The following is a 16,370-nucleotide window of genomic DNA, read 5'->3' as shown; positions in this document are numbered from 1 at the left end:
TCTATCTAGATTCCATTCTTTTTTTTTTTTTTTAGTCATATTCGAAAAATTATGAACTTGCACGAATATCCTTAGTCTAATCATAACGTTTCGTTTCTGGGGAATATGCATGTCGCGTTTGCGCACTTTTTTACAGATAATCTGGGTTATTCGTGTTATTGGAAATTGTTTAGTCGATGACATTGATCTTACTTTAATCATCCTTAAGAATTTAAATTCGAATTCTACTTCTAATAAAACGTGGGTCAAAAGTGCTAACCGACACTTTCTTTAAGAATGCGAAAGGAGACACTCAGCTTGGATAGTGTAGTGGTTCTGTTCGTTGCATTTACTATTTCCAAAGATTCGTGGAATTTCTCGTTTAGGGACTTTCCTACGCCGCGTGGCCGATGCAGCAAGATACTTTAAAGTGACTCTTGGTGCGAATAGCATTGCGAAGGATTTTAATCGCAAGAAGGAGAGTTTGAATTTTGGTGTACAGAGTGGAAGTTTTAAGCTTGAGTGGAAGTTTTCGGTTTGTTTCAGAATTTCCGTGAGTTTATTGTCTAGAGATTTTCGTTTGGGACATGAACTTCGGCAAGATAGTATTTTCACATTATTCTTAGCGCGAATGTATGCCTGGCAAATTATTCAGTTTAGAAATTTGTTGTTTAGGGATTTTCGTCTGGTTGTATTTAAACTGGAATTGTAAACATTTCTCACGAATATGAATATCTTGAATTGAACGTATCTATTGTATTGGCAACTAAGTGATTGCGCATTTTGTTATTAGTTGGTATTGACAAAATCCGCAATCACTTAGTTACCAACCAAAAATAACTAGACCAAAATTAGTTCAATTTTACTTAGGTTTGTAAATATATCATTCAGCAACTTTGGATAGTGGAAGCGATATTAGCAATAATAGTTCTCGATGTGGATGAAATTTTCGAGTTTTTGATCGTCGGTATGAGCATTTGAATTTGATAAATGTGGTCGGTTGTGGGTCACAAGAATATTACATTTCGGAATTGATTGCAGAGCAATTGTATCTTAATTCACGCAAATGTCTTATATATTCTCTTTTAATTAATCTAACAATCATAATGCAAAATTAATTAATTTAACATTAATAAAAAAATAAACAACAAATTTTAATTTAATTTAACAATCGATCTGTACAGTTTGCAGTCACTTCACATTACCTAACATCGGAATACTATTCTCCTTACAACCAGTCTGCCGACAACATACAGTGCACCCAGCGACTGCATTCCAATCTGCTCAGACCTTTAACAGTCCAAGAATATACAGCGTTGTTCAAATATTTCGCTTGCCTATTATTTTCAAAGGATTTTCGTTAGCAAGAAAACGACAGAGAAAAATGTGAGAAATATCAAGGATCGTCAGAATTAAACTTACGCATGCGAGTAGCATTGAAAAGTTTTACCACTTTAAGCCATAAAATGTACCGAGGATTATTGTATTGGCAGCTAAGTGATTGCAGATTTTGTGAATGCCATCTAATGACAAAATCCGCAATCACTTAGTTGCCAACCGAATATTAATGTAAAGTGTTCAAATTTATCAAAGTATTTGATAATTTAATTAAAATGAAGAAACAATTGAACGATTTTTAAGTTACAATCTTTTAGAAAAGGAATCTTTAAAATATTTCAATATCGAGTATCGATACGAAACTTTTGAGCAATAGTTTGGCTGATGGCAAAAGCTGATGGCTATTGTAATCTTATTGGGTTGGCAACTAAGTGGATTTTGTCAATGCCACCTAATGGCAACATCCGCAACCACCTAGTTGCCAACTCAGTATGTTTAATGTGTTTCGTTTCTTAAATCCTAGTTTCCCGCGTGCCCTTCTAAAGCTTTGCGATTTCGCCAACTGTCGCTGCTGCATCCTTGACAGTAAACGTAAACCTAAGCTTGTAGTTGATAGGTCTTTGGGAAGATTGTAGTTTGCGGTGTAGCAGTTTCTGCTCGCGTCCTGCTTCAGGATCGTACTTGCATTTCATCTTGTTTTGTGTTTCGCAAACTAATATATGATACTGTTTGTTGAAGTTAGCCATCGCGAAATTTAGCTGGCTGTGTTCATACTCGATGGAAGATTCTCGTGGAAACGGGAACATATTGTTTCGCATTCGCTTCGCTCATACGTATCTCTTATCGTGAAATCTCACTTTATCCTTGATCTTCCGTAAACTGTTTGCTTGTGAGAAAAATAATTATGATTTGTTACGACGATACGTTTTTATCCCAGCAATATTAATATTAATACTCTTGCATATATTGGCAACTAAGTGATTGCGGTATCATTAAGTGGTATTGACAAAATCCGTAATCGCATAGTTGCCAACTGTATTATATCATTTGGTGTATGACTAGTAGACAAGTTACATAGATTGAAACGTAGAGAAAGATGATGATGTTACGTGATGTGGCAATGAGTCATTTGTTTTTTTTCGGTATTGAAGATGAATAGTGTGCCAGGATAATGAAACCTGAAAGTATACAAAATACGCAATTGATCAGTTTGTTTTGTAAAACGATCGTACGTAATAAATCATTGTTAATAAATTGTTTGCTATCAATACAACATACTATAGTAATAAAGGAAAATAACAGTAATAGTGAACGCGATAAGATTTAAACGTTATAAATATATGGACATTTTAATTCATGTGTACATTCTAATTTAAACAACGATGACGAGGTCAGCAATAGGAAGTTGACAGTCTAGTGAACATTGTTAATGAAATGTTGCAAAGAATGTCACAATGTCTACTTATTTATCGTCCATTCCTGCTCGTATTTTGTGTTACGATGTTAGTGTGTACATTTAGTCACGTGTTGAATTTTACGAGCAATATGAAATAATATTATTGTTTATTGAAAAACAACTTTGCCTGTCAAGGTTTCTCGTTACGATGCTTACGAGTTGAATGTATATGAAACAGGAGAAATTCTACGATATATTGTTCGATTAATGTTTCTGTATCAAATTACGCTCGACAATATATTGGTATGTATTAACAGCGATCGATAAGTGGCAGATAAAAAAATATTTCATTACTCGTTAAATTATTCGATCGTGAATTCCTCATTTGTTTTAATTGGTATTAAATTTCCTTCGAATTTTACAGCAAAGCTATCCACAAAGTATCGTAACGACTATCGATATGAAATATGGTTTATCGCTTTCCACGTACAATCGGCTTCTCTTGCAGAACCTTTTATATTTACGACCTTTGTTTATGACGATAAATCGTACATGGATAGTCATGAATTTTTGACAGCTTTGATAAGATGATCGCGATAAAAGTGTATCTATCGTTTCAGAAATAAATATGAAATTGGCTGAGAAATATTCGCGAATACAATTACGCGTCTGCTTTTGATTTATTCCACTGATATTATAGCAACGAAGAACGTCGTATTCGCTTGTTATCATAACACTTGATTTCCACAGGTTTATCAATTGATTAGGATCAATAAATAATTTCAAGATCAAACTTTAAAAAATTGTAAAAATAAAATAAATTCACACCTTAGAAACGATTAAAATATTGTCAGAAATCTATCGATTTGGTACAGGAGACAACAAACCTAACCTATTAGGTTGGCAACTAAGTGATTGCAGGTTTCGTCATTAGCTGTGGTATTGACGAAATCTGCAATTACTTTGTCGCCAACCTAATAAATCATAAATTATAAACTTCTAGAATTATTAGAAAAGATTCCTCGAAATTTCCAGTCGATCTGACCACCAAATTCCAATTTTTGAAGTATTAAGCAAATTCTCATAAATCTAAAATCATAATTCAACGTGGAGGGTTACTGAAAAATTTAATCCAAACTTGAAGTGTCGCATGGAAAATTTGCGAAAATTTCTCGTGGATCCTTAGTGCATTCGTAATGAAGATCTGACAGAAATCTTGAATCGATTTGGTATCAAACATCGCTGTTTGATTTCGTTTAAAATTCTTCCGTGATCGTCATAAAAATCCGAAAACAGAGCAATCCTGTTCGCTGAAGCGGTGATCCGGAGGATCGATGGCTAGTGCACGTCGAGAGCAACTTATTGAAAACGGTTCGTCGCACCTGACGCCTCCGCCGTTACTGGCCAGGTTTCATCCTGGCGACCGCTTACTCCGGAAACGTAGCTCGTGGGACACAGTGGCCTCGTGTTTCATGGAGAAACGGAACATATTGCCGGATCATCAATCCTGGCTGCACTGGAAATTTTATATCGTTCCACCGGGATGCTCTTACTTGACGTGTCCTGAGTAGTTTCTTATTTACTTCGTCCGCAATATTTCCTAAAATATTCTGTCTGGAAGATCGTCGTTGACTCTCGTTCGTTTAAAATCTTTCCAAAATGATTCTTCGGAATATCAATCATTGAGCATTTCTCTCGGTGGTTTAGGATATTTCTACGATTATTCGAGACTTGGGACAGTGAGAAATGGGATGGAAATATTTCCAAGATGGCTCTCCAAAATGTAGATCATCGAGAATTTTCCTCGTTGGTTGGCAATATTTCTATCATATTATTTTTTGAGACATGGATCAATGGGAAATAAGAAGATATTTTCGAAATGATTCTTCAGAATGTAAATCATTGAGATCAAGATTTAAATCAGTGAAAAATGAGCAGATATTTTTCCCCATAAGTCTAGAATATTTCTACAATGTTTCTTTGCATTTGGACTAGAGAGTATTTTAAAAAAAATCCTTTTTACAGGAGCAATATAAAGAGATTTTATTATTCCATCTTGGTGGATGTGTGAATACAATGAAACTATGAAACGAGGATTTTCCACTCGACAAAGTAGCCCAGTAGAGTAGATTGTCATGCAAGGATAATCAAATTTTACGATTATAGAGCTGAAAGAAGTAATATACCTTCAAATTGAGGATGAAAATCTGAACTCATAGGTCAACGTATCGCATAAAAGTGGTAGAAAGAACATTGCTAGGATCGTTAATTAAATATTCTAATCGTAAAAATAAATTATTTCAATTGTATTACAATCCTCTTTCTTCTCATTTTCCATCACATTTAGAATTTATTATTCATAACCAAACTATGTAATACCACAGTATATAGTTGAAACGAGCACCATGCACCACACATTAATTCTACTCAAATAACTCATGCAAAATTCTACTAAACCAATTCGCATTTTCTCCAAAAACAAACCAACTATTTTTCATTACTATTAAATCTACAATTCACTATCCATAACCAAATTGTGTAATGTTACGGTATAAATTGGATAAAACCAACACATACAAAATGTTCACACACATACTCATGTTCTCCAATTTTTCCCAAAATAATCCAACCATTTTCCAATTCCATCACAGTAATTACTAGTTATTGCCTTTTTTTATATTTACTTATATTACTATTAGTTACTAAATTAAATTAGTAATCGCCATCAAGCGCCATCTTTAACTCTTGCCTTGTACCTCCAAACAAGTTTTTTCCGCTAAACCTGTCAAAATTCTATTTTCTATTGGATTGGCAACTAAGTGATTGCGGGTTTTGTCAATACCATCTAATGACAAAATCCGCAATCACTTAGTTGCCAAGTACAGCGTTCGCGTTTTCTTCGTGTCTTCGTATTATGCAAACGTACGGAGGAACGTTGCAGCCAGACAAGTGTGGTTAATAATATGTCTGTTGATAATGGGAGACGTTAGTTTCCGTTCACTTAGCCGGCACGCTGGCCAACATTAAGGATTTTCAGTCGCGGACAAGCTCGATAGATTCGGTGTTTATTCGACAGGAAGTTGCCACGACTGCTCCTAACCTTGCGTAGCATGACTTGATTATGGATCAATGCCAATTGTGCTAGCAAAAGCAAAGAAATTCGGAAATGATTGTGCAGTGGTTGATTATACAGTGAAGTGGAAGTTGAAGTGGAATTGGTATTTGATTTGGAAAGTTGGATCATATTTCCAGTCGAAGCTCGTTTTCAATTTTGCAGTTTCCTGTCTCATGTGAATTTGATAGTAATAATAGAAACGTGCTGATGAGATGTGTTTAATTAATTACCTTTTTTCATGGTTATTAAGGTCTTCGTGATTCGTGATTATTAATTTCATTCTGATAATCCGTTCTGTTTCCATCATTTGCGTAGCATCACGTGAAATTTGTTGAAATTAGATGTCTCGATACGAAACTCGAATTTCGTCTGTCAAATTGTGGCTACCAAAGTTTTCTATAAAATAAGGGGGAAAAATAGAAAAAAAAATACCTTTGTTTAAAAAATTTCTATAATCAATTTACAATTTACAAGGTTTGAGTACAAGTTTAGGTACAATTTACATTCTACCGGAGTCTGTATTATGCACAAAATTCATCAGCTGTTGCCTTAACATTGGAGAAAAAGCAGAAACTTACAACTTGGAAAAATTTGCAAAATGACTATGAGTTACAAGCTCAGCAAAATGCTTGTTTGTCGTGTATCAAACGTTGAAAAAACTAACAAATTATTACCTGGAATAAGTTGTAGAATAACATTCATCAGTTACGTATACTAAGTCGTTTATATGCAATACTTATCAATAGTGGCTTAAAACTTCGAAAAATCATTGCCTCGACAAGTTTTTCAAATAACGTACACGATATATCTAAATGAAAAATAGCTGTAATCAACGGGAACCTTTTATCTTCAATTTTTATTATTGTCATTCCTTATTATACAGCTGAATGTATTTTTATTAACAGAGCGAAGTTTCTAGAACAAACTAAAGCTAAAAAGTTAATTTTCAATTTTCAATCGGCCAATTTTAATATAACCAGACTTTCTTGTTATCTGATATCGTTGTTAACTAATTTCACTAATAATATTCATTTTATCGACTTCTGAATTTTATTTCAATGATATCAAATTTTTCTAATCGTATAAAAGTATTACCAAATGATAAAAAATTTATTATAGTCGAATTCAATGAATTATATAATTGCAATAATAAATACAGAAGTTCAGAAACAATTTTTCTAGCCACTCTAACTACACGGTGCTATTAAAATAATTGTACGTTCGTCATTGTGCACGATGAGCGTTCGTGGTCACGGAGGAAACATATGGAGACAGAAGTTATTCGAGGGGCGCAGCTGACTTGACTACAAATATCGTGGCTGGTGTTGCAGAAACTCGATATGAACGGTGCCGCTCGCCCTTGTGCCAATAAACTGTATTGCAGCTCGTATCTCGCCGCTAGAGCCATTAGCTTGTCGAATCCTAATGCCGATTGTGATTATTACGATCTGCCAATCGCCTATTTCAAATGCGACTCGCGATCTTTAACGTTTTACGTTTCCGGTCTCTGGTTATCTCGCTCAGAATCTTTCTCGGTTTGCGCATTTGGTCTACGATGGAGAACTTAGTGGAGTTAAATTTAAGTTCGTCTATGAGACGTGAAATTTTCCAAAGATTCCCCTCTTTCAGAAAAGATATAGCAAGGTTATTGGTTTACAGAAGATTTCTAAAATTGGTGTCTACAGAGTATGAATTAATTTGTCACTGTCAATTAAATTGTTAATATTTTGCATGTGATCGTTTATTTATTTAGGAATTTTCAGTATCTGTCACCAGTGTTCCATAGTAACTCGTCTCACCTGCTTTCTTATCCCCTGAAAACAGTCATTTTATCTGAGGGCCTCAAAGCTCGTATCTTCCAACGCTCAAATTAGCCATGTCACATTTAAGGCGTTGACTTTCACGGGAATTTTATATATTGGGTTGGCAACTTTGTCGATAGGTGGTATTGACGGAATCCGCAATCAGTTAGTTGCCAACCCAATATATATAAAATTCCCACTCCTGTACAGTCTGTTGTATTGGCAACTAAGTGATTGCGGATTTTGTCAATAAGTGGTATTGCCAACCCAATATTTTGTCGTAATGGGTTAAAATATACTACATAATAACATTTTATTTTTGCAAAATATTGTGTATATATATATTTGAGCGCTATTTCTCTGGGAGTGTTATCTGATTCACGCATATTGTAAAAAATTTAATTCATGCAATTTGTCTCGTTTTAAAGACACTCGCGGCCAAGAAATACCACTCGGTTTGCAATTTTTCTAATCACGTCCTTCCTGGTCCGATCTTATCACTCATCCTTCCGTGCTATACTCTTTATGCTACTCTTAATCTGGTTACTGCACACTAATTGTCTACGTTACAAGCCGCTGCTACTCAAAGACTATTATATCCGCCAACGACCCTGTCGCTAATTGTCTGCTTGTTGCACCTTTTAATCTCTGGTATCTTCTCTTTTCTTTATCTTTTTAATCACATCTTCCTTAACGATTCCTTCACCAGTTCCGATCTTCTATCTCTTAAAATACTTCCCTACGCTTGTGTTTAGCCTGCCTACTCCTGTGCAGTCCGTTGTATTGGGTTGGCAACTAAGTGACTGCGGATTTTGCCAGTACCACCTAATGACAAAATCCGCAATCACTTAATTGCCAATACAATAGACTGTACAGGAGTACTGACTACTAGAAATGTAGAGCAACTGACGTTGTTAAAATTTAATCCATGAGGTTTATCTTGCTTGAATCATGTCAAAGGTCCTGGTAACGTGGGTCACTGAGCCATCGCGGCAGTGAACGTGTTAGAAAATCTTTCTCAAACGAATCTCAGTTAGTCAGATGAATTCACCTCGAAAACGTCGATCGGTGTTTCCGCTCGCTTTAGAATGATGCCGAGTGTTTACACGAGGTGAGCAACGGAAATGGCGAGGCTGTGCAAGTGAACATAAACGCGGTGTTTCGTGCTGCACCACATTTCTCACGCATCTGGCCAGAATCCCGTTTGGATTACGTCGTAGAAGGAGGTGGAACGCGCAGCAACCAAGAAAGGGGTTGGGCTGGTCTTTTCACAGGAAATTGTGGTTCTGTGAATGCCGTTTGGATTACTCAAGAGCGTCCAACCGATGCCTGATTTCGGGAATCAGCGCCAGGCAGCCCCGGATCCTCGCATCATCCTCGTTTGAGAACACCTCAGGCATGAAGGAGCGCGAGATGAAACTCTTTGGCTGCCGATGGTCCTTTTGGAATTTCGCGACTAATCTCGCAGGTTCGTCATCCGGATATTATTGAACAAACGAACGTCACACAGCAGATACTATTCGTCTCTCTTTCTCTCTCTCTCTCTGACTCTGTCTCTGTCTCTTATTTGCCCTCGCGCGTTTTCTTCCCTGATCATCTGATCATCGACTAATGCTGAAACAACGAGAAGACAGGGGAAATCGGATAAGAATTACGAAACCACTGCGGGACCCGCATTCTCAAGTCTCCGTAGAAACATTTTTATTGTCAGAACTTTCTAAATTTAACTTTGAAATGGCTAGTTTCTTGGTAAACGGAGCTATGGCTGTGTAAGATGTACAAGATATACTTGGAGGTGTGTGGTGAATGGGAGGATGCTTTTGTAGAATAACAAGACCAAGTCGATGGAGATGACGCGGAGCTAATTGTCGATCGTTTGCCTGGTTTCAGTTTCAGATGATGTTTCGTAGATGCGCAGCGATTGGGAAATTCCGTGTTGCTCTTTCAGTGTTGAAGTTATCGTTACGTTATCGTTGATTCCCGCTCTTAGATGGAATTGTTTCATTTAAAAATAGCTGGTATTTCGATTGTGCATAATATTGATCCTTCGTACTTGTGTCTTCTTTGTCTTTATTCCGCAATGAAGCATTTTCCTCCGTTTCACCTTTGTAGTATCAAATTGTGTATCGTCAGATGATGCGAAATTTAATGCACTTGCATCTAATTAATTAGTAGATACGTAAATGTTATAGTAAATATAATAGTGCACCTATAGCTGTAGCTACGATAGGTTTATTAAATCGAGAAATGTGGAACCTCTATCTCAGTGAACGTGAACCAGAATCCACGACGACTGATCATAGACTAATGCTGAAACAGCGAGAAGATAGTGGAAATCAGATGAAAATTACGAAACCACTGCGGGACCCGCATTCTCAAGTCTCCACAGAAACATTCTCATTGTCAGAACTCTTTAAATTTAAATCGCTCATGATCCTTGTAGATAGCAAATTACATAGCCGGTCATCTGGCTACCTTCTTTTACCAACGAGCAAAGATTTCGCCAAAATTGGACACGCGCTGTTCTACGTAGCAATCTGCTGATTGTAAATTCGACCGTGAAACGTCTTCACTGGGTGTTAGGAAACGTTGAATGGAGTTTTCGTATCGATATGGAAGGAATCGACGAACGAAACGAGGCCATTGTTGATTTGACCTAGTTTCCCCTAGAAATTTTCTAGCTTCTCATGGCGATTCGTCTGGGCTAGGGAGATTTTGGTAGAAATTGAAACGAAGAAATTACTATAATCTGAGATGTAACTGAGATGTAACTGAGATGTAATCTGATATACGTGTCAGATTCAGAATGGATGTTGTGTTTAAAATTAATCGCCAGAGTAAGTGATATTGCGCTCCTTTGACGACAAACCAAAAACTATTTGGTTGGCAACTCGAAAATTGTCGCTGGTGTAGATATCCAACCGTGAAGCGCAATAATAACCGTTTGCTGAATTATTTGAAGTGGTGAATTGCGGATCTCACTTTTTGCGATTTTTATAACATTCGGTCATCAGGTTTACGTATAGCATCTGTAGGTGCTATAGTTGCTTGTTTTTCGATTGCTCTGCGATGAAGTAACAGCCCGTCATGATTTGAAGGTTATCCGTACTATCAGTAATCATCAGCTGCTAAGTGAATTCATTGATCTTGCGACTATTGTGTACGAACGTTTGCTTCATCGTAGTTGGGCAACAACGTTACCGCAAATTGGCTCAGTTGCATCATTGTTCTTGATGATGGAACGTGCTTGTCATCTGTTCAGACGCACTTCATCGCTGCTAGTTATCCTGCGGCGATTTCCATCTCGATTTTCTTCGATTTCGCGCAAATTATTTCTATTTCTTGTGTATAGGTTATATTGGGTTGGCAACTAAGTGATTGTGGAATTTGTCAGTGCCACCTAATGTCAAAATCAACAACCACTTAGTTACCAACCCAATATGTCTTCTTCGGTTGATTATAGAAAGTATAGTATTTTGTGTGTAATTTGAGTGATATCGAAGGACGAGTAGCTCTCAAAGAATATTTTTCTTATATCATTTTCCTGAGTCTCTTCGAAGGTCGTTGATGTCTTTTCCTTGCGTGCTGCAGCTGACATTAAGATGCAAAATTATACGATCTCGAAATAATTTTCAAAAATAACAAAGAATCTTTTCTGGCGTATAATTTCATTGTAAAATTTTCGTTTATAACACACGCGCACAAACAATGGCGACACTGTAAATTTGGCTAATGCTTTGTACGAATTTCTGTATAAATATAACAACATTCTACGTGAATTTTAGATTAAGTATGAAATTAAAAGTACTTAGAATTGTTTACAACATCCCTTCAATGACGTTATATCTTTTTAACTAGCCTTTTCCAACATATTGAAGTTCGGAAAAATCAAAGTCACCGACCAATTTGTGAAGTATTTGGTTGGCAAGTAAGTGATTGCGGTTTTTGTCAATGCCACCTAGTGACAAAATACGCAATCACTTAGTTGCCAACCCAATATTAGCAAAACTTGTCAAAGTCGGATGACACGACAATATTTGTCAACCCAAAGTTTCCTCGAGAATTAACGTTTCTATTAGTATTAATAAATATAGTATTAAGAGTTAAACGTTATGGCGTAACATATTTTAATCTAATGCAGTTTTCAGGAAAGCTACTAAAAATTCACGTATTCACCTTCTCATGTTGAAATTTAATATCCCCGGAAGAGGGCGTCCTTTGTACATTGATCACGTGATCCTTCATTCTACTCGTATAATTTCCCTCTTTCCTTCTCGATCCTCTAATTTCCTCTAATCTGTTCCACTTTAACCCTGCACGCGTATCATCACCCAGCCAGATTCATTCGAAAGTTAAATGAACTCGTTTACAGAATTTTATCTTGGCCGTGCGCGTTTCGGTAACATTTATCCCGAACATAACCAAATTTATTCCCTTTGTTTCCTTCTCTGGTCGGATGTGATTTCAAGCCAACAGCCAGTCGCGTTCTCCTTTCACTCTGCTTCTCCTCCCTTCTGTCTCTTTTATCTCGTTTCTCCCTATCCTTTTCTCATTCCAACCGATCGTCTCGTCGTCAACGTGCCATTGATCGAGAGAGACCGAGGTAATATCCGTTTGAGGAATCAGCACGGAAGCTCCGCCAGTATCTCTGCTTCCGGTGCAGACGTTCGATCCCCTTTGATCGCGCATTCTTTTTGCCCCGCCGTCTGTTTATTTATTAACCGAACGGATGAAGGCTCTTCGCCTGGTGTCATATCTCCTTTCCAACTTCCTCTTTCGCATCCAAGCAAATAGGAAGCGAGAGAATGTGTTCTCGTGTGGTTCGAGGATGTGCTTCGGTGAAATGTTACTTTTGTAACGCGTGCGTGCGCGTTAGTAGACTATGCTTGTGGTTAGGTTAGGTTGTTTCGATTGAATTTGAAATTGAAAAGTGATTTATGGTTTTTTCGCAGATGTTTGAAGGGAAAGAGTAGTACTGTGCCTGTTCGCGTAGCGTTGTGTGTTTGTGAAATGTCTAGAGTTCATGGATTTTTAGTTTTAGATCTTTGAAAGCTGTTTAACCTTTTACACTGCTATGTGGAGTGTGACTTGACATCAGTTTTTATCTCAGCAGCTCCTTTGTCGAGTCCCACTCGACATTCTTTCATGTTCCACTTTTTTTTGTGATTGTTTCAAAATATATCATAACTTAAAAACTAGAAAATACAACAATAGTGTGAATAAAATTGGTATTTAAGCGAATTTCTTTCTTCTTTTATTTATTTAAATTGTCTTACTCTTCGGTTAAAGTAGATTTCAAATAGAACACATAAAATCGTTAACAGCTGCTGGTAATGAAATAGAAATAAAATTCGCAGTGCAAAGGGTTAAAGGAAGAATATTGTAAAAAGATACGGTTTTTCAGACAGTTCTATTACGCTTTCCAAGGAATTCTGTAAATACAGCAAATTAAATTTAAAAGATACTGTTTGCCACGCTATTATCTTTCTCTGCTTTTCAATGTATGCGATTGATCGCTGTAGCTTCTCAACAGCTATCATCTCAGTATATTATAGTTTTTTAATGCTGAGAAAAAATGTTGAAAAATTGTTTATTTAAAATGCTGGAACAGGTGACAAGAATACGTCGTAGGTATTTTAGTGGATCTGTGAAAGCGAAATAATAGTGAAATTAGGAGGGCTGGCATTTTTATTCGAACGTAAATACTAGCTAATTCACGAGAACAATTACGAACCTGTCCCTGGGTCAGTCGTAACCCACCACCCATTAACGTGGATAATTTCATTACTGCTGGCTGCACGATCTACAATTATGAGCCGGTCTTTTGCTTTCGTGCGCGATTCCATAGTTGTTAAATACATTGGCGTAGTTCTCGTATTCTCTCTGGTGCGATTTAAATCGAAAAGAAATGAACAATTGCTATTGGCTAGTTATCGAGCATGTTACGCGGAATTATGTAACGTGTGAAACCTGTCAGAAAATGTAAATGTATATGTTTCTGTCTATAGTTATAATTAGCTGGCACAAGTGGCACAGATATGGATTTTACGCGTTTCGTAAAATTACGATATTACAAAACGTGAACGTAGAAAAGTACGTTGTTCGAGGTATGCATTTGTCGTTTTCATCGAACGTTCTCTTCTGCTGAATAATCGAATGATGTTAATGAAAAACGTTTAATAACGTAAAATGTAAATTGCAAGCTCGAAGGAAGCTTGTCCCTAGAATTGCACTGTGTTTCGTCGAATTGCAAACGTTTCGTTTCTCTGGTATATTTAAACAAATACTAGTGAAAATCCTAGTAATTAATCGTGCAATCTTTTTACCCATTTTAGAAATAAAAATTAAAGAATTTTTTAATTAATTGAAGAATTATTTAGATTAATTAATTATTTAAATTAAAGAATTATTTAAAGAAATAAAGAATTTCAGAGGAATGTTTCGATTTCAATTAGAATATACCCCTTTTTTTCTTCACGATTATCAAAATTTAGAGCTTCTCTAGAGCTTTATGAAATAAAAAGGATTCCTTTCGATTTGATATTTCATGAACGACGAACGAGATGAAGTTCTGAATATTCCGCAAGTCTGTTCGCTCCGTTCTCAGTTTTTCAGATGTCTGGCAAAGATATCCACCGTTACATCCGCCTTCGCTCGTATTTACAACGCCGTATACGAGCGTGTGTTGCTATTTCATGTGTGCGTTATTCGCGACACGTTCAACGGGGAGCGGCATTACGAATCACGCCAGCTTCCTTATTCAATATCCGAGTTCGACGACGCTGATGTCGCGTGATAGGCGTTCCTTATTCGCTTCAAGAACTTCCTGGACAGGGATATCTATCTAATACAGTAGCATGCAAAAGTTTTACCAGCTACTGAATAAAATTGTTTCGTTTCACAAATGAATTTAAGAATATTTGATAATACTTTATTATTAATATTATTATTTAGTTTGAGAATTGGCAATTATTTGAAGAAATATATCGATTTCTTTGCAACAATTAATTTTTGTCAACTTTCTTTTTAACGATAATTCTGAAAGAAAAATGCTGCTGAATAAATTTGTTAATAAGTCAATTTGTGTTTATTACGCTGTTTTCTTGTTCAAATGTTCTTACGTATTCTGTAAGATTTTGGCTGCTTAATTTCGAAATATCTCGTTTTAATTCGTATAATACGAAGCATTGGATAAAAAGGAGAGATATGATGAAATTTTGAAATATTTAATTTTACAATCATTCGTATCACACGTAACACGCATTACAAAATATAATGAAATACCATGGAAGCAATATAAATGTTGAGAATTGTCTTAATCGGCGAAATAAATGTATAGCAACACTTACAATTACCTTTAGAATTGATATCAAAATAGTTTCAGATTTATTTAATATGTGATTTACAAGATATTCGTGGATACACATTTGCACGCGTCTCAGCACTCTATTTATCTCGCCATCTTCTATACCACACTACCAACGGAACCGTTGTATTCATTTCTTTTACGAGACGCTGTGCACGCACATACTGCACACACTCATACTCATATATGTGTGTCACTACTACGTTAACCTAGTGTAGCACACAAAATTACACATATCTCAATAATAACCTCTCAACAATATGGTCTACTACTAGACTAGAACTAACTACTAGAACTAACAAAAATTGGATCGTGCAATTCCAAATCCATGAATTAAAAAAATATAAAATGTACAAGCATCGTCGAAACGTAAAAAAAAGAAACACATCTAATCTTGTTCCTCTAATACTATCTTTCTTCTTCTAATTGCAAATCAGAAAAGAGGTACGACTCGTTCCACTTATCTGAGGATCATGTTTCACAGAAATATTCTGTGCAAAGGCACGGTAAATGGAACGTGGCCGGTGAAAATTGTTTCATCGTGTAAACGACCTTCCTCGTTCCTAGTTTCTTTCAATTTTTACGCAGTCCGAATAAAAGGGACTGCGTGTAATGCAAGCACACGGAACGATTTTGGTAACTGGCGCGATCTTGATGATAATTAATCGCATGTATGCTGGTCGAATATCGACGGCTGCCATATTCGCTGCACTAACTTCCTACTGACGTAGCAATCGAATGACGCGCCATATGAAACGGCTGGTAACGGACGTTGATTGTTTCGGGCGCTCATTGTTTTAGTCAGATCAGATGCTTGTAAATCAAGAAGCTTTCGATACTTTGGATATAAAAAATAATTAATCGTTGCGAAGAGAAGGAGATACGAGCCTCTCAGAAGCTGTTGAGTTGGCAACTAAGCGATTGCGGATTTTGCCAACACCACCTATTGACAAAATCCGCAATCACTTAATTTCTAATCTAATAAATCAATCAACTCCACTTCTCAAATTCGTTTCAAGCTTCACCAATATAATCGTGACAGTGCTGTATCGTTATAGCAACGATGAAATTTTTCTAAATGTTTCATGCAACGCAGAGCTTGCATAAATGGTGGAATATTTTCGCGAGCCGCGGTATATTGAAACTTTATAGTGGAACTGTGTAAACGTATGTCACAGTTTATTTACGTTTTTCGCGAAAATAACAAATAATACGCTATACACCTTGATGGTTATAAATGTTTATCATTGGTGATATCCGTGGTTTAGTAGTGTGCCACGTTAGTCATAGACGAATGCGTTGTTATGACATTCAGTCGAAATGAATTTCAGCGATGAACTATGACAGCAATCTTAGACTTCCTCCACGATAATT

General features: G+C 36.4%; 1 protein-coding gene across 9 annotated transcripts in view; it reads left to right on the top strand.

The window, feature by feature from the left end:
• Btk29A (tyrosine-protein kinase Btk29A) overlaps positions 1-16,370 on the top strand; it is a 341,971-nt gene that overhangs the window by 150,980 nt on the left and 174,621 nt on the right. For 3 of the 9 annotated variants that reach the window (XM_033341001.2, XM_076626304.1, XM_076626302.1), the window contains exon 2: positions 8,718-9,098. The exons of 3 other annotated variants lie outside the window; for them this stretch is intronic. In XM_033341001.2, coding sequence (XP_033196892.1) covers positions 9,029-9,098 — 70 coding nt within the window. In that variant the 5' untranslated portion in view covers positions 8,718-9,028. Of the gene's footprint in view, positions 1-7,541; positions 9,099-16,370 lie in introns of those variants that run through there. 3 more of the 9 variants (XM_076626301.1, XM_076626303.1, XM_076626300.1) reach the window with 3 other exon arrangements.

The sequence above is a fragment of the Bombus vancouverensis genome, chromosome 18 (genome assembly GCF_051014615.1).
Source record: "Bombus vancouverensis nearcticus chromosome 18, iyBomVanc1_principal, whole genome shotgun sequence".
NCBI lineage: Eukaryota > Metazoa > Arthropoda > Insecta > Hymenoptera > Apidae > Bombus > Bombus vancouverensis.
Note: the sequence above shows the minus strand (reverse complement) of the source record. Positions and strands in the feature narration are given on the sequence as shown.